General features: G+C 49.5%; 1 protein-coding gene across 1 annotated transcript in view; it reads right to left on the reverse strand.

Annotated features, from left to right (window-relative positions):
* LOC146045023 (5-hydroxytryptamine receptor 3A-like) overlaps positions 1–25,869 on the reverse strand; it is a 30,710-nt gene extending 4,841 nt beyond the window's left edge. The window contains exons 1-9 of the mRNA XM_083163723.1: positions 25,831–25,869; positions 23,965–24,601; positions 22,338–22,489; positions 18,346–18,390; positions 14,299–14,408; positions 12,469–12,641; positions 8,604–8,740; positions 4,612–4,813; positions 3,171–3,377 (exon numbers count right to left, since the gene is read on the reverse strand). Coding sequence (XP_083019849.1) covers positions 3,171–3,377; positions 4,612–4,813; positions 8,604–8,740; positions 12,469–12,641; positions 14,299–14,408; positions 18,346–18,390; positions 22,338–22,489; positions 23,965–24,601; positions 25,831–25,869 — 1,702 coding nt within the window. The remainder of the gene's footprint in view (positions 1–3,170; positions 3,378–4,611; positions 4,814–8,603; positions 8,741–12,468; positions 12,642–14,298; positions 14,409–18,345; positions 18,391–22,337; positions 22,490–23,964; positions 24,602–25,830) is intronic.
* Positions 25,870–27,419: the final 1,550 nt, after the last annotated feature.

Genomic DNA, 27,419 nt, shown 5'->3' on the forward strand with positions numbered 1-27,419 from the left:
GTAGTACACAGGCAGGCTGTCGGTCAGTGTAGTGGGGTACAGTAGTACACAGGCAGGCTGTCAGTCAGTGTAGTGGGGTACAGTAGTACACAGGCAGGCTGTCAGTCAGTGTAGTGGGGTACAGTAGTACACAGGCAGGCTGTCGGTCAGTGTAGTAGGGTACAGTAGTACACAGGCAGGCTGTCGGTCAGTGTAGTGGGGTACAGTAGTACACAGGCAGGCTGTCAGTCAGTGTAGTGGGGTACAGTAGTACACAGGCAGGCTGTCGGTCAGTGTAGTGGGGTACAGTAGTACACAGGCAGGCTGTCAGTCAGTGTAGTGGGGTACAGTAGTACACAGGCAGGCTGTCGGTCAGTGTAGTGGGGTACAGTAGTACACAGGCAGGCTGTCAGTCAGTGTAGTGGGGTACAGTAGTACACAGGCAGGCTGTTGGTCAGTGTAGTGGGGTACAGTAGTACACAGGCAGGCTGTCAGTCAGTGTAGTGGGGTACAGTAGTACACAGGCAGGCTGTCAGTCAGTGTAGTGGGGTACAGTAGTACACAGGCAGGCTGTCGGTCAGTGTAGTAGGGTACAGTAGTACACAGGCAGGCTGTCGGTCAGTGTAGTGGGGTACAGTAGTACACAGGCAGGCTGTCAGTGTAGTGGGGTACAGTAGTACACAGGCAGGCTGTCATTCAGTGTAGTGGGGTACAGTAGTACACAGGCAGGCTGTCGGTCAGTGTAGTAGGGTACAGTAGTACACAGGCAGGCTGTCAGTCAGTGTAGTGGAGTACACAGGCAGGCTGTCGGTCAGTGTAGTGGGGTGCAGTAGTACACATGCAGGCTGTCGGTCAGTGTAGTAGGGTACAGTAGTACACAGGCAGGCTGTCAGTCAGTGTAGTGGAGTACAGTAGTACACAGGCAGGCTGTCAGTCAGTGTAGTGGGGTACAGTAGTACACAGGCAGGCTGTCAGTCAGTGTAGTGGGGTACAGTAGTACACAGGCAGGCTGTCGGTCAGTGTAGTAGGGTACAGTAGTACACAGGCAGGCTGTCGGTCAGTGTAGTGGAGTACAGTAGTACACAGGCAGGCTGTCAGTCAGTGTAGTGGGGTACAGTAGTACACAGGCAGGCTGTCAGTCAGTGTAGTGGGGTACAGTAGTACACAGGCAGGCTGTCGGTCAGTGTAGTAGGGTACAGTAGTACACAGGCAGGCTGTCGGTCAGTGTAGTGGGGTACAGTAGTACACAGGCAGGCTGTCAGTGTAGTGGGGTACAGTAGTACACAGGCAGGCTGTCGGTCAGTGTAGTGGGGTACAGTAGTACACAGGCAGGCTGTCGGTCAGTGTAGTAGGGTACAGTAGTACACAGGCAGGCTGTCGGTCAGTGTAGTGGGGTACAGTAGTACACAGGCAGGCTGTCGGTCAGTGTAGTGGGGTACAGTAGTACACAGGCAGGCTGTCAGGTCAGTGTAGTGGGGTACAGTAGTACACAGGCAGGCTGTCGTTCAGTGTAGTGGGGTACAGTAGTACACAGGCAGGCTGTCGGTCAGTGTAGTGGGGTACAGTAGTACACAGGCAGGCTGTCAGTCAGTGTAGTGGGGTACAGTAGTACACAGGCAGGCTGTCGGTCAGTGTAGTGGGGTACAGTAGTACACAGGCAGGCTGTCAGTCAGTGTAGTGGGGTACAGTAGTACACAGGCAGGCTGTCGGTCAGTGTAGTGGGGTACAGTAGTAAACAGGCAGGCTGCCAGTCAGTGTAGTAGGGTTCAGTAGTACACAGGCAGGCTGTCAGTCAGTGTAGTGGGGTACAGTAGTACACAGGCAGGCTGCCAGTCAGTGTAGTGGGGTACAGTAGTACACAGGCAGGCTGTCAGTCAGTGTAGTGGGGTACAGTAGTACACAGACAGGCTGTCAGTCAGTGTAGTAGGGTTCAGTAGTACACAGGCCGGCTGCCAGTCAGTGTAGTGGGGTACAGTAGTACACAGGCAGGCTGTCAGTCAGATTTAGTTAATTTTTTTTCCCATTGTGGTGTGTGGTCACTGTAGTGTGCTGCATTGCAATCCAATACACCATATACACTGCAAAACCAGGTTGATTTTGCCATGTAATTGATTGCTGCTTTAAAGAAAATGTGTGTGATTGTTCTGCCTCTACAGTCCATGCAGTGCCCATTCCATAATATATAACACAGCATAATGCCCTTTACATACTATATAACACACCATAATGCCCATTACATATACTATATAGCACACCGTAATGCCCATTACATACTATATAACCAACTGTAATGCCCATTACACATTTGACACATAAGTGCCACTTAGCTACATGCTCGTTGCTAGGAACTTCATGCTCGATGCCAGGGGCTTCATGCTCGATGCCAAGGGGGACAGAAAATGCTCATTGCCAAGGGGGACAGAAATAGCTTGTTGCCAAGGGGGACTAAAATTGCTTGTTGCCAAGGGGTCTGAAATAGCTCCTTGCCAAGGGGGACTGAAATAGCTCGTTGCCAAGGGGGAATAAAATAGCTTATTGCAAAGGGGGACTAAATAGCTTGTTGCCAAGGATGACTGCAACCAGCACCCTGCCCTCCCCCGCCCACTCCCTGCTCTTCCCGGTTGAGCTGCCCTGTCCACCGCTATTTTCATTTAAGTCTCCCGCTGGAACGCTAGCCAATAGATGCTTGCGGTCCAGCAGCCATCAATGCTACTTCTGATTGGCTGCTGGACTGCAAGCGCCTATTGGCTAGCGGACCAGCGGTAGACTTAATTGAAAATAGCGGCAGACAGGGCAGCTCAGCCGGGCAGAACATTGAGCGGGCGAGGGAGAGAGCAGGGAGCGGGCACGGGAGAGAGCAGAGAACGGGCACAGGAGAGAGCAGGGAGCTGGCGGGGAGAGAGCGGGGGAGCCTCACTGAGGCCTGGAGTCACGGGCGGTAGTGGGGTGCGGCAGCGTGGCTGATGTTGGTGTCATCCCACTGACTGGATACATCCGGTGCAGTCCGCACTCCCCGCACACGCCACTGCTGTATAGAATCATTTTCCCTCGGAAACAGGCATCAGTAGGAATTATAGGGCAACTAGTATGTAAAATAAAATATCTACAGTGGAAAGATAGTGAGATTGTCATAGAAGGTAAAACGGGAGATAGATACTGTACGTGCCTATATTACCATCTACGGCACTTACCGTTTTCTGCTACCTCCAAAGTGCTCCTATTTACCTTCACGGGATTCGGTTTGAAGCACAGGGCACGTGACAGGCACTTTATAACCAAGAATCTGATCCAGCGTGGGGCTTCCGTATTTTCTTCAGAAAGTGTTAACATGTACAGAACTATAATGGCGGTAACAATGCTGGAAACCATAATGCCCATAATGCCACAGCAGAAGATGCCTAGAATATAAATAATAAGAATACAGTAAGTGCTTCTTAAGGCCCCAACACACTGGGCGATTTTCCGCTGAAAGACGCTCAGTTTACCCATCTGAGCTGCTTTCAGCTTGAAAGCTGCTCAGTGTGTACGGGGCAGCGATGAGCGGTGATCGCTGATGCACACTCCCAAATCATCACTGCCCCAGCCGCTCATCTGCTGGTGTTCCCAGCAGATGAGCGAGGGAGTGAACAGCTTTCCATAGCGTCTCACTATGGAAAGCCGTCCACCCCAGGGAAAATCACTGAGGTGGGTGAAAAAATGGCCAGTGTGTATGCAGTGAGCGTATTTTCAGCCCAGCGATTTTCCCCATAATCGTTATCCATACACACTGGGTAAAACGCCCAGTGTGTATGGACCTTTAATGATTTAAAATCTCTTATATATTTAGCCAGATCTGTCACTCATCCCCTGTGTATATAATGTTCCCGCCCAGCGGGATACACAAACCCGCCCCCCTAGGGAAAAGACCAGTGTTCTATGTGTATAACGTTCCCGCCCAGCGTTATACAAAAACCTGCCCCCCCTAAGGAAAAGACCAGTGTTCTACTCACCCCACCCCCTTGACATCACCTCCCCCCGCCCAGCCAGGGCTACAGTACACGCCCACCATCCACCATTTCTCCACAGCCACCATCCACCATTTCTCCACAGCCACCATCCACCATTACTCCCGCACCCCCCCTCTGCCACCCCCCCCCCCCAGACACCCGCGACCCCCCCTCCCGCAATTCGGCTTTTTTCATACAATTCTAACCATATGCCTCACAATACAAACGTTCACAAATTAAGGAGGCGCAGCCCCTTACGACGGTGTGAAGAGCGCCCGTAGGGAGCGATGAATCACCTAGTATATAAATACAATAACTATATCAGAATTCTAAATGTTCCTTATTACATACTCTGAGCACACATAAGAAAGGGGGTTTGGGAGAAGCAGGCAAAACACAAGCAGCAATGGAGGATCTCTGGGGGGCCTCTCAGAAAATGGTGGAGAGATGGGAACGCCCCTGCTCTTGGGCTGCAGCGTAATTGAGCTGTGAGTACATCACACACGTACATCGGGTTGTGTACTACTCTGTATCAGGACCATAGTCAGGAATAAGAAGCAGGGGAAAGGCATAGAAGGAGGGAAGCATTGAACCACAGACAGAAATAAGTACCAGAGTCAGACAAAGGAATCAGTGGAGAACGTACTTAGCAATGGCGGGTTGTCGGATGTTGGGAGTATTTGGTTCAGAACAATGAGGAGCACCGCGAATCCCAAAACAACAGTGATTTTAAACATAATTCTATTCTCAAGGTTTATGAAGGTTCCGACGATATCCAGGAAAATTAAGAAGAACATAGGGACGATAAACGAGATAACCTCCACCGCAGGGTTCCTTTTCATTGTAATCTAGAAAGTCAATAAAAAGAAAATCAGCATATACAACATATGAATGTGTAATCAATAAAGACAGGGTTTTCAAATGTATGGGGCGTAAATAATGATTGCAATACTAAATGTCACCAAGAAAAGATGGAACAATTAGTTGAACAGAGGTGAATGCTGGGTACGCAGTTGCGCTGACACCAGGGCCACATCCAGGCGTCATTCTGTGTCACCATAGGGCAGCTGGAGCTAAATGATGTGAATCGCATAATTTCGTGTCACTTTAGCCCCTTCCCCAATCCGCGGACTTGAAAATTGCCGCATTTGAGTGGCATGGGTTTGCTGACATCAGCCCAGTCCTGCCCCTCCTGGTAGAAGTAGCTGGTCTCCTGCCTGGGCTTCTCCGGTAAGCAGTGGCGGTTTTTACCTATGCCCCCCCCCCTCCAGGAAATAGCATCCACTGTAGTGAAGCCAGATGCAGTCAGTGAGACTGCAGCACATGTCAGCATGTCAGAAATTGAGGGTGCTTCTGTTGAAGTGCACCAAGAGGAGGAGTATATTTGTGTAGCTGGCTTAAATAAGGATGCTGGTGGTGAGCATGTTGTTTGTATAAATCAAGCACCAGTGGAAAAAGCCCAATGTCATGCCTGGGCAAAAGACAAAAAAATCCACCTCTTATGTGTGGAATTATTTCTACCCAAATTCAGACAACTGTCAAGCTATATGTACCCTTTGTAAAGCCATAGTAAGTAGAGGTAGGGACCTTCACCATCTAGGAATATCCTCCCTGTGATGACACTTGCAGCGCAAATCACCTGTGATAAAGTTGCTATTTGGCAAGGAAACATGTCAGGCAGGGCCGGCACCACCACTAGGCAGGTCTAGGCATTTGCCTAGGGCGCCAGCCACTGGAGGGCGGTAGTGAGCTGGAAAGCTCTACCACCGCAGCAGCAGCGGAGCAGAAGAGCCGGAGGGAGATGCAGGTGTTCGGTGAGTGAACACTCTCCCCCCCCCCCAGCAGCACGGCGACCATATCGCACCCCCCCCCCCCCCCACACACACACACACACACCACGGAGCAGGAGAGCACGGCCCCGCAGCACGGCGACCATATCGCATGTCTGGGAAGACACACTGCACACCTCCCCACCCCCCTGCGTCCGGGTAGACACACCGCGCACCCCCCTCCCAGCAGGGCAGAGACTCCGCAACCCCCCCTAGCGGCCGGTCAGAGACACCGCGCACCCCCCCCCCGGCGGCCGGTCAGAGACACCACGCACCCCCGCCCGCCCATCCCTCCCCCACCAGCGGCTGGGCAGAGACCATGCGCACCCCCCGCCCCCCAGCAGTTGAGCGCCGGGGCACCCCTTCCGCCTGGGGCGCTCCGGTGCCTAGCACCGGCCCTGATGTCAGGAAGCACCTGTCTTTTCTGATAGTGTTTGGACTTGTATCGAGGTTTAATTGGAGATATAAGCTTCTAGCTTCAGCGACTTTTACCGGGTTCTGGTTACGAATCTGGAATTATCATCTTTTCAATTATACAATTGGGACACCACCACCACCTGCATAAATCCTGGATAAAGGGATTGCATTATCGTGAGGATGCCTCTGTTATTGAGGACTGCAAGTACCCTCCAGTGAAACCCCAAATCCTGCAAGGTATATGGACTCCCTCAAGCTACACACAATTCACCACGGATCTATACCAGGGACCGTATGATTCTTTTACCACGAAGTAAACTATAACCCTTGGGACTCCAAATCAATAAGTATAAAACCTCTCCTTGTTCTTTTTTTCTATTTTATTATATTGTATTACTTTTTATCATTTATTTTATTTTACTGTTGATTACACTTGCGGCTAGATCATTATCAAATATTTTAATATATGTTCAATATATATACTACTGTAATAGTAAATTATTAAGCGCTCCACCATTTTCTTTCCTTACTTGCAGCACAATCATCAAAAGTCAAATTCTGAAACTTCAGCTAAAAACTCTCTGGGGTAGATTTATTAAGATCAGTGAAGTGATAGATTGTCTGGTTTCAGCTCCTACCTGTCATTTTTCAAACCAAGCCTGTAACTTTACAGTTACCAGCTGATTCGCTGGTGATAAAAAACAGACAATTTATCACTTCAACGAGCTTAATAAATCTGCCCCTCTGTTAGATCCAATTGCCTGCAATCTCCATCACCAACATCTTCATTGTCAATATCTTCAATCATGTCCTGAAGTAATCCTGCATCTTAATTTCATAAGCATTATTGACTTCTCTCCTATCCTTGTCTCCTCAGAAGGATCCTTGACAAGAAGGATCCTACGTGACTTCGACAGCCCACTGGGTAGGTGTATTTCCTTCAGCCGCAAATTTATAGTTTGCAAGGGGGCAATAAACACCGTAGCACAGGCCCTGAGTCCAAACAAACCAACCACTTCAGCCACAAGTGTGGCAGTCCCTGTGGCTGAAATGATTGGTTTGTTAAACTGTGCATTTTCTGTTTAATATATACAACATAAGGGTGGGTGAGAGTGCCCAAGGACAATTCCATCTTGCACCTCTTTTGTTTGCATTATCTGCTGCTTAGAACATTGCTTCATAGTTTGTGAGCTGTGAGGTGGTCAAAATCAAATGAAAATAGTGAAAATGAATGTTATTGAGGTTAATAATACTTCAAAAACAAAAACAAGCCAAAAATTCGGTGACTTTAGCTGTTTTTATGATTTTTTTTACAAACAAATACAGATCAAAAAAGCAAAGGAGATACAGATCCAAAACCAAACCCATGACGAGAAACAAAACATGGGGACATTGTTGTGACAACAGTGATGCTGGGTGACCTAAATGGCTTGGGAGGCAATGGCTAATATTAGAGCCAGATTTACACACAATATACTGTATGAGCCCAAGAGTTCATGTGGGCATTCTACGTAGAGAATTTGGTTAGCTTTTAATAGAGAAGTGCAGAAAAGACAGGCAGGTGAGACATAGCTTAAAGGCCACCACCAGATTTGGCCTGTTTTTGTCAGATTCAGATTCATCTGACAGACCGATCTGACGAAAAAAGGCCACATCTAAACTCCCTCAGATCAGATTTGTCTGCGTAGTAAATGGGGGGCTTTAGTTTTCAAATAATCACACAAATTCATTAATATAAACATTGTGTACAGCTTTGAATCAGGCCTATAATGCAATGTAGCAAATGTTGTAGGAAGACAACCACCACACAGGCTACAGTAATTCAGCAGGCAACGCAGATTTTCAAAAATCCTAAAAATGGCAGTCTGGGGTGATGATGCTGCATTGCAAGGGTGCAGTCTGGTCAATATCTGGACCAATTGCGGAGCAACCCAAACAATGGCTCCCCGGCAACTGCTTTGCAGTTTGACTGTGCCGCTACAGTACTCTTAGCAGGCGCTTTCCTTTATAGCGAAGCACAAGCATTTTGTGAATGCATCGCGGGGAGGGGGTGCAGTCAATATATCGACATGGAAAAGGTCAACATGTTCCTTTCGTGGATTATGCCTATGTCGGCATAAGTCGACATAGACACCATATAAGTGTACCGAGTCTGAGGCACACTATTATATTCTCCCTCTATGTCTACGTGGATAGTTAAGTACATATTGGCGCTTTTTCATGACTGTCATCCTAATTACTGCTGACCCTATGACCCCTACCCACGGGGAGGGACACGGCTTGCGGCGCGGCCTTGCCCTGTGCTTGTTGTCTCACCCCCCCACATGCTAGCGCTGGCAGTTGTATCAGAACTAGGAAGGACACGTGATTGGTTAGACGACCGTTACATTACCGTGTAATATACCGCAGATTGGATCCTTTTCACAGTGATGTTCATTAGAGTCCACTCTCCTTTACTGTAATAAGCACTCATTGTGCCCTCATACACAACAGAGGAGTTTGACGCTGATTCCATATAGATATCTGTATCTGTAAAAGTCACATTCATTTTCAAAAACGTTTCTTATATAATAGCTAAAGTTACAGTTCCTGTTTTTTCTGTACCAAAAAGTGTGTTGCAAAATAAAGATGTAATATTACAATGGAACATTTATACACAGTAACCACAGCACGTGCTGTGCTGTGCTGAGCTCATGCTGCTGCTACATGGTAAGGAGCTGTGCAGTGGACCCCGACTCCCGCCAGGCCCGGGCCCAGATATTAGGTACCAGCTCTGCACCCTGTCAGAGGTCATGTACACAGGCCCTCTCCTTTCCTAAACTGCCCCTGCAGGATACTTTATTTATTAGGGATACTGGATTTTATTCCTCCCAACATTTGCACTTTGGGAATTGGGACGCTTGCACGGTGCTGCGCCAGGACTGAACTGCGAGGCCGCCCTCCTGCCCGCTAAGCCAGACCTCCAGCTCTCCCTCCCGCCCGCTGAGCTAGACCCGAGCTCCTCCTGAAGGGTGAGTAATTATACCCGTGGAGCCTTGCACCGGCACTGGGAGGGGGGGGGGGTAACTATCGTGTAACAGTGTAATGTGGGCTAGGTGACATGAGGGAGATTGCTAGACTAATGAGGGAGAGAGGGAGATTGCTGCTATGTCAGGGAGTCTCCTGCAGAATGCAGGAGGGGAGGTAACTATGGTGTAACAATGTAATGTGGGCTAGGTGACATGAAGGAGATTGCTGGACTAATGAGGGAGATTGCTGCTATGTCAGGGAGTCTCCTGCAGAATGCAGGAGGGGAGGTAACTATGATGTAACAGTGTAATGTGAGCTAGGTGACATGAGGGTGATTGCTAGACTAATGAGGGAGAGAGGGAGATTGCTGCTATGTCAGGGAATCTCCAGCAGAATGCAGGAGGGGAGGTAACTATGATGTAACAGTGTAATGTGGGCTAGGTGACATGAGGGAGATTGCTACAGTAATGAGGGAGAGAGGGAGATTGCTGCTATGTCAGGGAGTCTCCTGCAGAATGCAGGAGGGGAGGTAACTACAGTATGATGTAACAGTGTGATGTGGGCTAGGTGACATGAGGGAGATTGCTAGACTAATGAGGGAGAGAGGGAGATTGCTGCTATGTCAGGGAGTATCCTGCAGAATGCAGGAGGGGAGGTAACTACAGTATGATGTAACAGTGTGATGTGGGCTAGGTGACATGAGGGAGATTGCTAGACTAATGAGGGAGAGAGGGAGATTGCTGCTGTGTCAGGGAGTCTCCTGTAGAATGCAGGAGGGTAGGCAGCTATGAAATAAGTTGGTATTATTGCAGTGACTTTGCCTGTTTCTTTTACTAATACTAGAGTCTAGGAATAGTAACCCCTTTTGTTACCAGATCCTGGCTCATTTCCCAATAGTCACTAAATAATCCCTGTACTATACAAACCCCATTTAGTGACTTTCACCGACAGCTATAATGGCTATAGATATTTTCTGGCTATTCACCTTTCAAAAAACATAATATACTTAACAAGGGGCAGCAGTACTTGGCCACCGCTTTTATGAGTACTATGCAACTATGCCTCATCATACATATGCCCCATCCTCCCTATGCCGCAGCTGCTGCCTCATCCTACCTACCCCCCATCCTATGCCCCCGTTTCTCACCTTTCACATCTCCCCCTGTTCCTCTCCTCCTGTCATGTCTCCCCCATTCCCTATCCTCTTTTCATGTATCCCCCAACTCCTCTTGTCCACTATTCCCCATACCCTCTCCTGCTCTCAAATCTCCCCTATTTCTCTCCTCCTCTCATGTCTCCCCCATTCCTCCTTCTTTCAACTCTCCCCCTGTTCCGCCTCATTTCACCTCTCCCCACCTGTTCCTCCTCCTTTCACCTCTCCCCCTGTTCCTCCTCATTTCAACTCTCCCTGTTCCTCCTCCTTTCACGTCCCCCCCTGTTCCTTTCCTCCTCTCACATCTCCCCCTGTTCCTTTCCTCCTCTCCCCCTGTTCCTTTCCACCTCTCACGTCTCCCCCTGTTCCTTTCCTCCTTTCACCTCTCCCCCCGTTCCTTTGCTCCTCTCATTTCTCCCCCTGTTCCTTTCCTCCTCTCACGTCTCCACCTGTTCCTTTCCTCCTCTCACGTCTCCCCTGCTCTTTTCCTCCTCTCACATCTTCCCCTGTTCCTTTCCTCCTCTCACGTATCCCCATGTTCCTCTCCTCCTCTCATTACCCCTGTTCCTCTCCTCCTCTCACGTCTCCCTCTGTTCCTCTCCTCTTTTCACCTCTCCCCCTGTTCCTTTCCTCCTCTCACGTCTCCTCCTGTTCCTTTCCTCCCTTCACATCTCATCCTGTTCCTTTCCTCCTCTCACCTCTCCCCCTGTTCCTTTCCTCCTCTCACGTCTCCTCCTGTTCCTTTCCTCTTCTCACCTCTCCCCCTGTTCCTTTCCTCCTCTCACCTCTCCCCCTGTTCCTTTCCTCCTCTCACGTCTCGCCCTGTTCCTTTCCTCCTCTCACCTCTCCCAGTGTTCCTTTCCTCCTCTCGCCTCTCCCCCTGTTCCTTTCCTCCTCTCACGTCTCCTCCTGTTCCTTTCCTCCTCTCACCTCTCCCCCTGTTCCTTTCCTCCTCTCATGTCTCCTCCTGTTCCTTCTCATTTCACCTCTCCCCTGTTCCTTCTCCTTTCACGTCTCCCCTGTTCCCTTCCTCCTCTCACTTCTCCCCGTGTTCCTCTCCTCCTCTCACATCTCCTCCTGTTCCTCTCCTCCTCTCACGTCTCCCCCTGTTCCTCTTATCCTCTCATTTCTCCCCCTGTTGCTCTCCTCTTCTCACCTCTCCCCCTGTTCCTTTCCTCCTCTCACGTCTCCTCCTATTCCTTTCCTCCTCTCACCTCTCTCCCTGTTCCTTTCCTCCTCTCACCTCTCCCTCTGTTCCTTTTCTCTTCTCACTCTTGTTCCTCTTCTCCTTTCACGTCTCCCTGTTCCTCCTCTCACATCTCCCCCTGTTTCTCCTCCTCTAACCTCGCCCCCTGCTCCTCCTCTCACGTCTCTCCCCGTTCCTCCTCTCATGTCTCTCCCCGTTCCTCCTTTTAAGTCTCCTTTTCTTCTTCCTATGTCTCCCCCTGTTCCTCGTCTCACATCTCCGCCTGTACCTCCTCTCACTTCTGAACAGGGAAGAGTCTATGCCAGGAGCCAGATAGTGAGACCATGTGTGCATGTGTACTGTAAATGGCAGTGCCTATTTTCAGTCCCAGTTCAGTCCTGGAGTGTGTGGTACAAGGTGGGAGGGGGATCTTGCTTTTGATAATGGGCCCCCTGCCTACCTCTCTTTAAAAGACTCCATCCTTACATTGACTCAACCCCTTTTGTAGGGCTGCTCTTAGAAATTTCCTGGGCTGTTTTTTTATCCCAATCCGCCCCTGTTGGCCGGTAATAAAAAAATCAGACACTTTATCACTTCACGAGCTTAATAAATCTGCCCCGTGTTTGAAAAATGTCATGCAGGAGCTGATTGGTTGGTTGTTTATCAGTCACCATTTTATCACTTTTGAAGCTTAGTGCATCTGGCCCGTGGTAAGGTAACATACACAGTGCCTAAACAATTTAAGATAAAATATAAATTAATATGTGTGCTTAATTTGGGGATTGGATGCACTTGAAGAGATCAGTGTGTAGCCTGTGGACTGGATGGGAGTGAGAGTATCCGTGGACTACAGGCTATTTCACTACAGACAGTCATTCAGGGTGTTCATGGGTCATTTTTGGTACATACCTGGTTGAACATACGAATCAAATGTCAGGTAGCACTGCTGGATATCAAATGGAAACATGTACAAATCTAGATTACACGCACTAACAATCCGTAAAGGGTAACTAGCTCCGATCATTCCTTGGCTGTTAATACCGTAGTACAGAATTACTGGGTTCTGGTTATCTTGCTCTGTCCTGTATAATAAAATGTACATGGTACGAAAATATTACTTTCATAGTATGGAGGATCAACACTTTCCATTATCTAGCCAAACAATGGGGAATAGTGTACCTACATCAGGTCTTTCTGTAGAAATATCTTTAGTACTGTACAGGTATGAACTCTGACCAAATGCATGTACAGTATAGGGTACATACGGATGACCGGTCAAAAAAACGATACTGGCATCTCGAAGGAAGGAATCCCGACAGATGTCCAATAACTATACTTATCTTTCCCGTGCACCCCCTAACTCTCCCTTTCACAGCCTTGCAGCCTAAACCTAACCCTCCCTGCTAGTGCCTAACCCTCCCCCTGTAGCCTTACCCTCCCTGCTAGTGCCTAACCCTCCCCTTGTAGCCTTACCATCCCCCTGTAGCCTTACCCTCCCTGATAGTGCCTAACCCTCCCCTTGCTAGTGCCTAACCCTCCCTTCCAACAGCCTAACCCTTCCCCTGCAGCCTAAACCTAACCCTCCCTGCTAGTGCCTAACCCTCCTCCTGTAACCTTACCCTTCCCCTGTAGCCTAACCCTCCCCCTTTATTCTTACCCCCCTGCTAGTGCCTAACCCTCCCGCTGCACCCTAACCCTCCCTGCTATTGCCTACTCCTTCCCTTGATAGTGCCTAACCCTTCTCTTGCAGCCTAACCCTCCCTGCTAGTGGCTAACCCTCCCCCTACAGCCTAACCTTAACCACCCCCCCTCTGCTAGTGCCTAACCCTCCCCCTGCAGCCTAACCCTCCCTGCTAGTGCCTAACCCTCCCCTGCAGCCTAACCGTAACCCCCCTCTGCTAGTGCCTAACCCTCCCTCTGCAGCCTAACCCTCCCTGCTAGTGGCTAACCCTCCCCCCTACAGCCTAACCTTAACCACTCCCCCTCTGCTAGTGCCTAACCCTCCCCCTGCAGCCTAACCCTCCATGCTAGTGCCTAACCCTCCCCTGCAGCCTAACACTAACCCCCTTCTGCTAGTGCCTAACCCTCCCCTGCAGCCTAACCTTAACCCCCCTCTGCTAGTGCCTAACCCTCCCTGCTATTGCCTACTCCTTCCCTTGATAGTGCCTAACCCTCCCCCTGCAGCCTAACCCTCCCCCTGCAGCCTAACCCTCCCTGCAGCCTAACACTAACCCCCCTCTGCTAGTGCCTAACCCTCCCCTGCAGCCTAACCTTAACCCCCCTCTGCTAGTGCCTAACCCTCCCTCTGCAGCCTAACCCTCCCTCTGCTAGTGCCTTACCCTCCCCCTGCAGCCTAACCCTTACCCTCCATGCTAGTGCCTAACCCTCCCCCTGCAGCCTAACCCTCCCTGCTAGTGCCTAACCCTCCCCCTGCAGCCTAACCCTCCCTGCTAGTGCCTAACCCTCCCCCTGCAGCCTAACCATCCCTGCTAGTGCCTAACCCTCCCCCTGCGCCCTAACTTTAACCCCGCCCCCCGCGCGGGCCGCACTAGTGAAAATCCAATTTCACTGAAGCAGACAGATCAGTCCACGCGCAGATATAATCCCTGGCCATGTGTATATACTTCATCCGCAGTTCTGTTTGTGTCTGATCATCACATTTAGCTGGTTTTATACATAATTGTAAATGTTGCTCTTTAACTGATATTTATTACGTATTGATGTAAATATTAAACTCACATTTCTTCTACATAGAGGTCCGGTTTCCAAATTTTGTCAGCTGTCGTTAAAATTTCTGTAATCCCACAAAAGTTTTTTGGATCCCAGGATATGAATTCATTCTGCCATTGCTGCAATGAGGAGAGTCTTTGGTCAAAAGGGTGATTCGAATTGGCTTGATAAGCAGCGAAAATTGCTGCTTACTGAGTGCTAAAACACCACCCCCCGAACCGCCCAAACCCCCTTCCCCCCCTCCGCCACCAAATCCCCTCGGTACCCTGCGTGATCAAATGATTTTCTCATGCCTTTGGAAATAAAAGTCAGTCTGAACTGCCTTATATTTCCTTCAGTGTTTGCCGAAGAGGGGGCATCGGCCCGCCTGCCACCCCATGGGAGCACCAAGTGTTTTCATAAGTCCGCCCAGCGTTTTAATTTTTACACCCATAAAATGCTGGCCGTTCCCATGGCTGTTCTAGAAGATAATAGATAGAATCTGTTTGGTGTCCCATAGCAACATCACCTCTGCATTAGAACTATCTTACAGTAGGAGCTGCACCAGAGCGTTCCATCTCGCAGGGATGCACAAAAGTCTCACACGCATCCCATTCTCAGCAAACGGTGCGCCAACGCGTTCAGCTGTTTCATTCCATTCGCTGTTGGTGTTTTAGTGCCTGAATCTGGAACAATGGTCCGATACTGGATCACACGCAGTAATCTGAATTCGGCCCTGCGCATGGGCATTAACCCTGACAGCGAACGGACGTGGCAAATGACACACTCGACTGGCCATTTGCAGCGAGGAGGGGGACCATCAGTGGCGTAACTTCAAAAATTGCGCCCCCCCGCCAAAGGTGATGATGCACCCGCCACCCGCCACATATACATACTACATGTATACTTACATCCTCCGGAGTCCGGCTGTCATTGGCGCGGGTGGGAGCTGGGATGCCTGTCAGCGCTGCAGTTGTCCCAGCTCCCGTCCTGGCTTTATTCTGATATGAAGAACGGACCATCACAAAATGTCCACCCCCATACAGCAGACAGTTTCAGAGAACTGTTTGCTATATGGGGGCGGACATTTTATGATGGTCCATGCTTCATATCATCAGAATGAAGCCAGGACAGGAGCCGGGACCACTGCAGCGCTGACAGACATCCCAGCTCCCACCCGTACCGTACCGCTATTACAATAGCACCGCAGCCCCCCGGCGCCCGCACTTACACTGCGCCTCCCCGCGACTGCAGGGGCTGCGGTGCTATTGTTACTCCTGCAGCGGCGGCATGTTAGGGGAGGTGGTCTTCATTACACATCTCCTCGCATGGTTACGAGGGGAAACAGACCCTCGTAAAAGTAATTGCCATGTTTTTGTGCCAAACAAATGGACAAAGAAACTCTTGAGAGCTCGATAGTGTCCTGCTGCTGCTTGTCCCCAAACAATAGTTCAACGGCAAACTATAAAAACAAACAAAAGACTAAAAGTTTTTGAGGATCTCTCGCAGCGCTGCACCCTTGGATTCAGGGCAAACTAGATGTTCATATATACTTCATTGCAATATCCAAATTTAAAGCAATATAGTCCACTCTAAAAAGATGGCTTCCACATACTTGTTTTTATTGTATGTGGAAGCCATCTGTTTACTTAGAGTTTTTCACGATCATTTTTGAATAAATTTTTCCTTGATTTTTTTAAGAAGAGTGGACTATATTGCTTTCAATTTGGATATTGCAATGAAGTGTATATGAACATCTAGTTTGCCCTGAATCCAAGGGTCCAGCGCTGCAAGAGATCCTCAAAAACTTTTTATCTTTTGCCATGTTTTTGTGCCGCTGCTCTGACGCTTAATTTAGTCAGCCAGCCTTTGGCCAATATTGATAAATACTGATCTATTTAATATTTCTCATTCCGACGTTTTCTGTGGAATAGACCACTAATTTGAAAGCTTAGTGCCCATTTCTGCCAAAGCAGATTTGTCTTTTCAAAGAGCTGGATCTGCAGGCGTAAAAAATGACTAGCATTGAATACTAGGAAATGGAATACACCCTGGGCCAAATGTAATAGGGTGAGAGTTTCAGAAAGTGAGAGATTTTGGGAGAGTTTTCCCATGTTTTTTTAAAGCAGCAATCAATTACATGGCAAAATCAACCTGGTTTTGAAGTGTAATTGATTGCTGCTTTAAAAAACATGGGAAAACTCTCCCAAAATCTCCCACTTTCTGAAACTCTCACCCTATTACATTTGGCCCACTATGTCCAAATCAAATTCTGGACCTTATTCAGGTCGGATCGCTTCTGCAGTAACAAAACACAAGGGTCAATGTTTTGTTTCTGCACATGTGCATACGCAGACCATTCCTCTCCACTGACGCGGCCAAAATTCTCATTCACTCTCTTGTCATCTCCCGCCTTGACAACTGCAACATCCTTCTCTCCGGGCTACCTCTCACCCGCCTCGCCCCTCTCCAATCCATTCTTAACGCCGCTGCTAGGCTCATCTTCCTCTCCCGCCGCTCTACCTCTGACTCCCCCCTCTGTCTATCTCTTCACTGGCTCCCCATTCCTTTCTGAGTTCTCTTTAAACTCCTCACCACCACCTACAAGGCTCTCTCCTCCTCCAACGCTCCTTACCTCTCTTCACTGATCTCTATCCACACTCCCTCCCGTCCTCTTCGCTCTGCCGCCGACCGCCGCCTGACCTCTCACCTAATCACCTCCTCCCACCTCCCACTCCCAAGACTTCTCTCGTGCTGCCCCCGTGCACTGGAACAACCTCCCGCCACCCATCAGGCTTTCTGATTCCCTTACCTCCTTCAAGCGCTCCCTCAAAACCCACTTCTTCCGACTAGCCTATCCCTCCTCCACCTATCCTCTTTCGCTCCTCCTATCCTGCCTACCCTACCCCTGCATCTGTTCCCATCCGTTCCTACTTACAGTATCCGGTACTTATCTGGGTTCCCGGTTTTCTTATGAGACTGTGTCCCCTCGCGGGGCTCGCTGCGATCGCCACGCTTCGGGCACGGTGGCTCGCTGCGCTCGCCACACTATATAAAATCAACTCCTTGCGTAGTTGGATAGTAGGGGTATGAAAAAATGGGGTGCATTTAACATGGGAGCCCAGATAATACATAAGTACCCAGTATCCTATTGTTTTTCGTTCATCCACCCACCTCCTTTTAGTCTCTTATGAGTAGGGTCCTCCTTCCTCACGTACTCACCCTACCTCTTTACCTCACCAGTGCTCCTGCCCTGTTCTTCCCTTCCTCTACTTCATCTACAGTCTCCTCGACAATTTCGACACCTACTTCAGAACTGATGCTGATTTTAGTTCTACCAGCTATACCCCTATTTATACTGTACTTTATCAACCCACCCTGTACGTTACCTTGTCATTTGTTTTTTGTTTGCTATGTAAGGCGCTGCGGACACTTTGTGGCGCCTTATAAATAAACAAACTACTACTACTGCTACTAATGGTGGACCAGAGTGCCACCATTTGGAAGGCGGGGTTAGGTTGCCTGCAAGGATGACCAAAATAACTCTCTGTGCATTAAATACTGCATACCTCCCGTCATGATTTTAGCAGGACAGTCCCATTTTTGGGGGGCTGTCCAGTGCCCCGAGCGGAGCTGGCAGTGTCCTGTGGTGGGAGGGCAGTTGGGAGCCCCCCTACCTGCTGCTGCTCTGCTCAGCAGAGCAGCAAGGAATAGACGATGTTAGCATGTGCACAGCATCTATTCAGTGAAGCAGAGGGGCAGGGGGCATGGCCAACAGCCTACACAGTGCTGGTCATACCACATTCGAAAATGGGGATGTGACTTGTGGCATCCCAGCGAGGCTACATCCCCTCTGTCATAGGCCATGTCCCCCTTTTTGGACACTTGCGCAGCTCCACCGTGCAGGTGTCCTGATCACCGGGACATCAACATTGGTAAGTATGCGTACTGGTTTGAAGCTGTAACCCATATTAACGAATTAAGAGCTAACTAATTGCAAGAGGTAATATTATACAACACAACATACACTGTACAGTACATTTGATGTAAACAGAAATAACTGCGTGGGGACCTTACCATACTGAACCATATATATACAGTCAGGGTTTGAAGATTGGTATCCTGGAAAAAAAGGCAAAAGAAATGTGTTAATTGCAATAAATCTGATTTTGCTAAATTGCTGTAATATACTTACTATGTGTGTGTGTTTGTGTCTATTTATTTACTGTATATATATATATGCCACACTTGCTGTTTGAGGAGGCACATTGGTGGAGTCCATATCTGGTATTGAATCCATACGAAACATTCTCTTCTAAAAAAAAGTCCATTGAGACACCCCTCAATACCGAACTACACTGTGGGCCTTATTCTAGTTCACTGTTTCTAACAAAATCCTTCTTAGATGGACAAAACCATGTGCACTGCAGGGGGGGCAGATGTAAAATGTGCAGAGAGAATTAGATTTGGGTGAGTTATTTTGTTTCTGTGCAGGGAAAATACAGACTGCTTTATTTTTACACTGCAATATAGATCTCACTTTGAAGTAAACCCCCACCCAAATCTAACTCTCTCTGCCACGCTTTGGGCTCGGTGGCTCGCTACACTTGCCACACTATATAAAATCAACTCCATGCCAACGTGGATAGTGGGGGTATGAAAAGGTCGGGCGGACGCGTTCCACCGCCGCTCGCCAGTCTTCGGTATGACGTGGATAGTGGGGAGGGGGGGGGGTAAATAAATGACATTATATGTCATTTAATGGTATAGTACATTAAATGCCATTATAACAGGTAAAATCGCATATCATCGCATGCCATACAATAATGGCATGCGATTCAATGCAATTTGACTACGTTTGCGTACGTAGCAAAATCGGGCGCCGTGCTAGGAGACAAGTACCGAATATATTTACATCAAGGTGGAATACATTATCACTCTCTATTCTCACTACCTCTATCCTTCACCATCTCCCGCTAACAGGGGGGATCTAGAGCAGCTGCTGTATCCGTGTCTGGCGCATCTGGGGTCTCCTTTGTGCATATATATATATATATATATATATATTACACTAAACATCGGCACTCACCTTTCCTAGTTTCGGGGTGCCCTGTGGCTTGTGATCACATTGTTTAAACAGAGATTGTAGGGGCTCTGCACTCACTAACTTAACTGATATTAATAAATAGTGGAGAGTTCGTTCCTGAATTGATCAATGCATTTAAGCCTGCAGCCCCCTTCACGGGACCCCACTTTTCTGCAGGTCCTAACACTATTGCTCAAAATGATTACAATACATATACAGATGGAGCCGGCCGCGCTCTTGCAGGGGATGACGGAAGATTCGCCATCCGCCATCCCCCGCCAGCCACCATCTGATCTGCGAAAGGGGACGCGCGCGCACGAGATGCGTGCGCGTCCACTTCCGACGACGCTTCCCCCGGGTCCCCGCCGGCTTGTCTGCGGTCACCCGGGGTCCCCACCCCCGGGTGAAGCGGAGACGGACAGGGTTCCCATCGCCCCGCCGCCCGGAAACTGAGACGCGCGTGCGTGTGAGACGCACGCGTGTCTCAGTCAGATGGAGCGCCTCGCCGTTGGCGGATCACGATTCGCCAGCAAGAGGCAGGCCGGCTCCATCTGTAGCTATCACTGTTATTCCAGCAGATGAGCGGCTTTCAGGATGGCTTTGCATAGCGCTGCGCTATGCAACGCCCCCCTCCCCCCCCTCCATCGGTGCCGGGCAGGGGGAAAGCCGCTCAGTGTGTATGCATGTATTGGCATTTTTGCTGTCCATACACGCTGGGCATAGTCGCCCAGTGTGTATGGACCTTTAAGCTCACAGCAGACTTTGCTTTTAAAGGTGAGCAGTTACCAACACACCTATCACTAATCATCTAGGGAAGTGGTTAACATAAGCTATGACATATAGTTTAAAACAGGGTGCATAAGAGAATGTAATCATTTTGAGCAATAGTGTTAGGACCTGCAGAAAAGTGGGGTCCCATGAAGGGGGCTGCAGGCTTAAATGCATTGATCAATTCATGAACTAAATCTCCACTATTTATTAATTTTAGTTAATTTCGTGAGTGCAGAGGCCCTACAATTTCTATATATATGATACTTGTGTAGTTTCACAGCGGCACTTCCCTGTGGATCGCATCATATGCAAATTGCATGCAAATCGTATGCAAATCGCATGTGATATTTGCAAACACACACCACCACTATCCACATCAGCCCGAAGCATGGCAAGCGCAGCGAGCCCACAAGGGATGCAGTAAGTTTCCTTCCGACCTGTTCATGCCCCCACTATCAACGTCAACCAAATATCGCATGCGATTTGCGTATGATTTGCATACGATCCGCTGGGTAGTGCTGCCGTGAGAACTACACAAGTACCATTTATATTCATATATATAAATAGATTATAGAAGTGTGCATTGATAAACGCTCACCAACAATACCTTTTACACATAAAGACAATAATAAAAACAATGGTTTTATTCAATTGGATTTTTTTCAACATTCAAAGCGTGGTATTTTTCACCAGTTTTTCACAGAAGCTTTTTCACAGTTGTAATAATTTTGTTCAGAATGTGAAACATGTAGAAAAAATAACCCTACGCGTTTTGTACGCTAGGACTTCATCGGGGGTGATGTCAATAAAAGTAGAAGAAATAAATACACCTATAAAAGGTTTCATAATAATCCCATATTCATGGGTTCCCTCAGTAAAAAAAAGTCCCAAACATGGGGATCGAATTTGGAATGGTTTCAATTTACGAAGGGAAAAGCGTTTTCTCACAAGGTTCAGGGATAAAAAGTGGTGATGGGCTTAATATATTTCAGTAATGTATAGCGACCACTCCACTAAAAGCTCCCTCTGGGTGTCTACAACCCCAGGTGAGCCTGCACGGGGGCTTCTTTGCAATCGTCCCCCTCTCAGAGTATTGGCAGTTGGGATTCCTATGCTGGTATACTGACTTGTATACCACATACCCTCCAACATCTGAAGGGCAGAAATCGGTACACATTCAGAAAGGGGTGTGGCCTCATGGAAAGGGGGCATGTCATCACAAAAAAGGGGCGTGCTATTACACATTATACCACACATTGTAATGCCCATTACACATTTTAGTAAACACTGTAATGCCAATTACACATAAGGCCACACACCGTAAAGCCCATTACACATTGTGCCACACATCATGATGCCCATTACATACTATATAACAAACCATAATGCCCATTACCTACATGCTCATTGCTAGGGGGTTATTTTTTGATGCCAGGGGCTTCATCATGCTCGATGCCAGGGGCTTCATGTTTGATGCCAAGGGGGCTTCATGCTCATTGCCAAGGGCTTGTTGCCAAGGGGGAATTAAATGCTGATTGTAAAGGGGGGAGGGGGTAATTTCTGGTTGCCAAGGGGGGGGGGGAGAAATTGCTCGTTATCAAGGGGGAGGGAATTGCTCGTTGCCAAGAGGGAGCCGCCGGACGCACACAATTGAAAGAAATGACAGCCAGGCAGAGAGAGCTTGCAGTCTGACAGCCAATCATGAGCGGCTGCCAGACCACGAGCTCCTCTTGGCTCGCGGCCGTCCAGACTAGGGAGAATTGATAACAGCGACGGACCAGGCTGCTGCCGCTGCCGCTGATTGACTATACGGCAGAAACTAGATCCAGCCGGGCAGCGCACAGACAGCTTTCTCTGCCCGGCTGTCAATTCTTTAAAAAAATGGTACATTCGGTACAAGTTTAATTTGCCGGTACAGACCGTTAAAAAACTGTACTGTACCGGCAAATTCGGTACTATTGGAGGGTCTGATACCGCCCCCGATCCTTTCACGTCAGAAACTAATGCAGGGGGATATTTATCAAAGCTTTGAGAGACAAGAAGTTCCATCCAATCAGTTTCTGTCATGTTACTGGTTGTGTTTGAGAAATGACAACTAGGGTCTGATTGGTTGGTTCTTTATCTCTCTCCAAGTTTTGTAAATCTTTCCAATGGGCTGACCTGTGACCTCTTAAAAATATACCAAAGCACAAACCCTGAATGGAGTACTCACCAGCCGGACAATGGTGTAAAGAACTATGTCAATAGGTACTATGGTTGCTGTTTTCCAGTTCCTTACTGGGCGCACATCGGGATTTTGGTTTCCCAAATTCAGATATGTCGACAAAGCTTCATAACTGCAGTTTTCCTGGCAGTGACATAAACCTGATTGAAGAGAAACAAACAAAAATCATAAATTGATTGGTGTGCGCCCATCCCATAAACCCCTTTATTCTGTTTTGAAACTTGTATACTGTACGTCGGTTATTTAACCCTTTCAAGTCCAACGTCTAGTCAGGCTCAACAGCCCTAGCGCTAGTATCAGATCCAACGGTGAGCACTTTAAAATGTACTTTGTTCAACATTTAATGGAGACCATTTTTGAATAAATAAAAATCATTTACAATTAGTTTAAACATTTAAACCAGATTGTTTGAATTGCAAAAAAAAATTTGGACTGCAAAAAGGTACTAACTCTCTGAGGATGAACCAGCCAATGAAAACGGCCATGGATTGTAGAAATCACGGCTGGATCTCGACAATCCACGGCCATTATCGCCAACAAGCCCCCTTGTCCCCGCATTCCGCCTGCCGATAAAATCGCGAGCGGAATGAAATGGGGCAGGATTCCAACTGTCGGAATTTTCCCACAGTGGGATCCAGGTTTCGAATATCCCCCTATATTTCCGTGAGTGTGACAGATGCATCTAGTTGTTCACAAACCTGTCAGACACAGTGAAATCCCGCCCAGCGCCAGCCTGTGAAAAGCTTGCCAAAATTTCCCAGGCCTGCGATTAGCTGCAAATAGACTCAAAAGCCACTCCCCATGTAATGATTCCCCAGTGTGTGCAGTCTGTGCGTAGCCCAGGACTTACTCAGCGGCTCTGATAGAATCAGGATGATCGGGCGAAGCTGATGTCACATCACTTCCCCTCACACACCTGGCCACGCCTGCGTATTACCCGACACTCCCAGATAACAGCCGCTCACCATATAATGATTCCCCAGTGTGTGCAGTGTGTGTGTAGCCCAGGACTTACGTGGTGGCTGTGATAGAATCAGACTGATTGGGGGCGGAGCTGATGTCACATGACTTCCCCTCACACACCTGGCCACGCCTGCGTATTCCCTGACACTCCCAGATAACAGCCGCTCCCCATGTAATGATTCCCCAGTGTGTGCAGTGTGTGCGTAGCCCAGGACTTACTCAGCGGCTGTGATAGAATCAGGCTGATCGGGGCAGAGCTGATGTCACATGACCTCCCCTCACACACCTGGCCACGCCTGCGTATTCCCTGACACTCCCAGATAACAGCCCTCACCATGTAATGATTCCCCAGTGTGTGCAGTGTGTGCGTAGCCCAGGACTTACTCAGCGGCTGTGATAGAATCAGGCTGATCGGGGCAGAGCTGACATCACATGACTTCCCCTCACACACCTAGCCACGCCTGCGTATTCCCTGACACTCCCAGATAACAGCCGCTCACCATATAATGATTCCCCAGTGTGTGCAGTCTGTGCGTAGCCCAGGACTTACTCAGCGGCTGTGATAGAATCAGGCTGATCGGGTCTGGAGCTGATTGGCTGGAGCTGGCATTGGCCTCAGTAGCATTGGCAGCAATGGCATTGGCCACAGTACCATTGGCCGCAGTAGCATTGGCCGCAGTAGCATTGGCCGCAGTAGCATTGGCCGCAGTAGCATTGGCCTCAGTAGCATTGGCCGCAGTAGCATTGGCCGCAGTAGCATTGGCCTCAGTAGCATTGGCCGCAGTAGCATTGGCCGCAGTAGCATTGGCCGCAGTAGCATTGGCAGCAGTGGCATTGGGCGCAGTGGCATTGGTCGCAGTAGCATTGGCCACAGTAGCATTAGCCGCAGTTGCATTGGCCGCAGTAGCATTGGCAGCAGTAGCATTGGGCGCAGTGGCATTGGCCGCAGTGGCATTGGGCGCAGTGGCATTGGCCGCAGTGGCATTGGCCGCAGTAGCATTGGCCGCAGTAGCATTGGCAGCAGTAGCATTGGGCGCAGTGGCATTGGGCGCAGTGGCATTGGCCGCAGTGGCATTGGCCGCAGTAGCATTGGCCTCAGTAGCATTGGCCGCAGTAGCATTGGCCGCAGTGGCATTGGCCGCAGTAGCATTGGCAGCAGTAGCATTGGCCGCAGTGGCATTGGCCGCAGTAGCATTGGCAGCAGTAGCATTGGGCGCAGTGGCATTGGCCGCAGTGGCATTGGCCGCAGTAGCATTGGCCTCAGTAGCATTGGCCGCAGTAGCATTGGCCTCAGTAGCATTGGCCGCAGTGGCATTGGCCGCAGTAGCATTGGCCGCAGTAGCATTGGCCGCAGTTGCATTGGCCGCAGTTGCATTGGCCGCAGTGGCGTTGGCCGCAGTGGCATTGGCCGCAGTGGCATTGGCCGCAGTGGCATTGGCCGCAGTAGCATTGGCCGCAGTAGCATTGGCAGCAGTAGTATTGGCCGCAGTGGCATTGGCCGCAGTGGCATTGGCCGCAGTAGCATTGGCCGCAGTAGCATTGGCCGCAGTAGCATTGGTAGCAGTAGCATTGGCCGCAGTAGCATTGGCCGCAGTAGCATTGGTAGCAGTAGCATTGGTAGCAGTAGCATTGGCCGCAGTAGCATTGGCCGCAGTAGCATTGGTAGCAGTAGCATTGGCCGCAGTAGCATTGGCCGCAGTAGCATTGGTAGCAGTAGCATTGGCCGCAGTAGCATTGGCCGCAGTAGCATTGGCCGCAGTAGCATTGGTAGCAGTAGCATTGGCCGCAGTGGCATTGGCCGCAGTAGCATTGGCCGCAGTAGCATTGGCCGCAGTAGCATTGGTAGCAGTAGCATTGGCCGCAGTAGCATTGGTAGCAGTAGCATTGGCCGCAGTAGCATTGGCCGCAGTAGGGATTCACTTCTGCCTCATTTATTTCAATCTTGTTTATAATGTGTAATAGGCAGAATGGAGAGCGAGAGTCAAGGAGGTTACGCATTAGTTGCAAAAGAATGTTTTATAGCTTTCAGACTTTAGCCTATGGGCCTGATTCAGACCTGATCGCTGCTGTGCGAGTTTGCAGATCTCTGATAGCTGCCGCCCAGACAGACTGGAATCCCGCCCTGCGCAAGTCTTCAAATGGCTTCAGATTGAATCGCTGCCGATGGTCTGCAAATCTATTCGCAACTTACTAATGATTTCCCCAGTCTGTGCAATGTGCGTAACTCTGAGCACGCCACAACTCTGCAATGCGATGGATGCAGGCTAATGGAGGCCGAAGCTGAAAGTGGAATAACAGTCTGGTCTGCTGAAAAGGAATGCCAATTGTGTTCTGTAACCCCCCTGCCCCTCTGTGTTCTGTAACCCCCCCTGCCCCTATGTATTCTGTAACCCCCCTGCCCCTCTGTGTTCTGTAACCCCCCTGCCCCACTGTGTTCTGTAACCCCCCTGCCCCACTGTGTTCTGTAACCCCCCTGCCCCACTGTGTTCTGTAACCCCCCTGCATATATGGGGGTTACTGGCATAGGCGTAGGGAGGGCGTAGCCACTGGAGCTCATGCTCCGGGCGCCGATTGGTGGAATGGCGCCGCCGGCCCGCCCCCCCTCCGCAAATGATCCCTGCATGATCCCCATACACCAACGGCGGGCAGCGTGTGCCGGCGGCTGCCTACTGCCCGGCGTCTGCCTCCTGCCCTGCTGCTGCTGCTCGGTCCGGCTTCCGGGCAGCGCAGCAGCACTCCAGACTCCTCCCAGAGTGACCAGCCTCAGGGCCGCTGCAGCAGCTGAACTGGTCATCAGGCGTTGGTCACTGTATGGATAATGTAATGGGCAGAAAGCAAGGAAGCATAGTATCTCCTCTCCTGCAGTTGTAGAACAGTAGGTCCAGGCAGGCAGCGAACATAGCATCACCGCCCCATCTTACCCGCGCGAGGTTAAAGCTCCGCCTCTTAACATCCGCAATCCGCACAGCTTCAAATTGCTGCTGCGGATGACCACGCTGTGTCCCTTTGTGGCTGGCGCAGTGGCGTGATTTAAAGCCCCTGCAGCTACAGTGATCGGCGCTCAAGATAAAATGCGCTCTCCAGGCTGCTCCCCTACTGAACAAGGCAGCATCTATTCACAACTACCGGGCACAGAGACAGGCAGCGCCAGAGCCAGCATCAGAAGCTGGACGCCACTTCGCTGAGAGTCTGAGTGCCATGCCACATTTCAGGTCACTGTCACTCTAACACCCCCATTTGTTCTGATACGCCCCCTGCCCCTGTGCTCTGTAAACCCCTTCTGCCCCTCTGCATTCTGTAACCCCCCAGCCCCTCTGTGTTCTGTAACCCCCCCTGTCCCTCTCAGTAGCGCACGCAGGGGGGGTTTCTGAGTACCCAGAAACCCCCACAGAAGTCTTAGTGCCCTAGGCTGAAAGCTGAGGGTCCCCTCTTTCCATGGGTACAAGAATTTTAAAAATCGGCCCTTGGGAACCGGAGATATCTGACTTCAAAGCAGTGATCCCCATCCAAGCCTGTTAATTGCTCTTCCCAGTCAGATATTTCAGGTTCTTTCTGACTTAGAGTTTTTCTGAGGGTATATTCCAAAAGCTGGGAGTCTCCCCCTTTGAGGGACACTAGAAGCTTGTCTCTACTTTTCCCACAACCAGAGATATCGGCCTTCCAGCAGCTGGTTACTGCTCCAGCTCCACACACCTGATATGTAGTTTTATATACTCGTTGGCAGATTGCTCTGCCTCCTGAACTCTGATCCCCTAGTCCCCATTATCATTTGGTAGGTGGGATTCTCTAGTTTTTAATTCCATAACAATCTAAGAAATATATTTCTGGGAACTGGAGATATCTGTAGTCAAGCAAGCTGTCCACCAGAAAATTATGAATAATGAGTCCACTCCACTATACATCCCTCCTCTGCGTATTAAACATCCTCTACCACCCTGGAAGTTATGTATCAGGGCCCCTTCATTCAGCCCAATGCCCCCTTCTCCCACCCCATCTCCCACCATCTGTGCAGTAAAGGGGTAATTAGTGGAAATTACTGATCCAGGCCCTACATGCTGAGTGGTTGAAATAATACCCCCTACCACCCACGGGACATCAAAGCTTCCC

The sequence above is a fragment of the Crinia signifera genome, chromosome 11, assembly GCF_055691185.1.
Source record: "Crinia signifera chromosome 11, ASM5569118v1, whole genome shotgun sequence".
NCBI classification, from domain to species: Eukaryota; Metazoa; Chordata; class Amphibia; order Anura; family Myobatrachidae; genus Crinia; species Crinia signifera.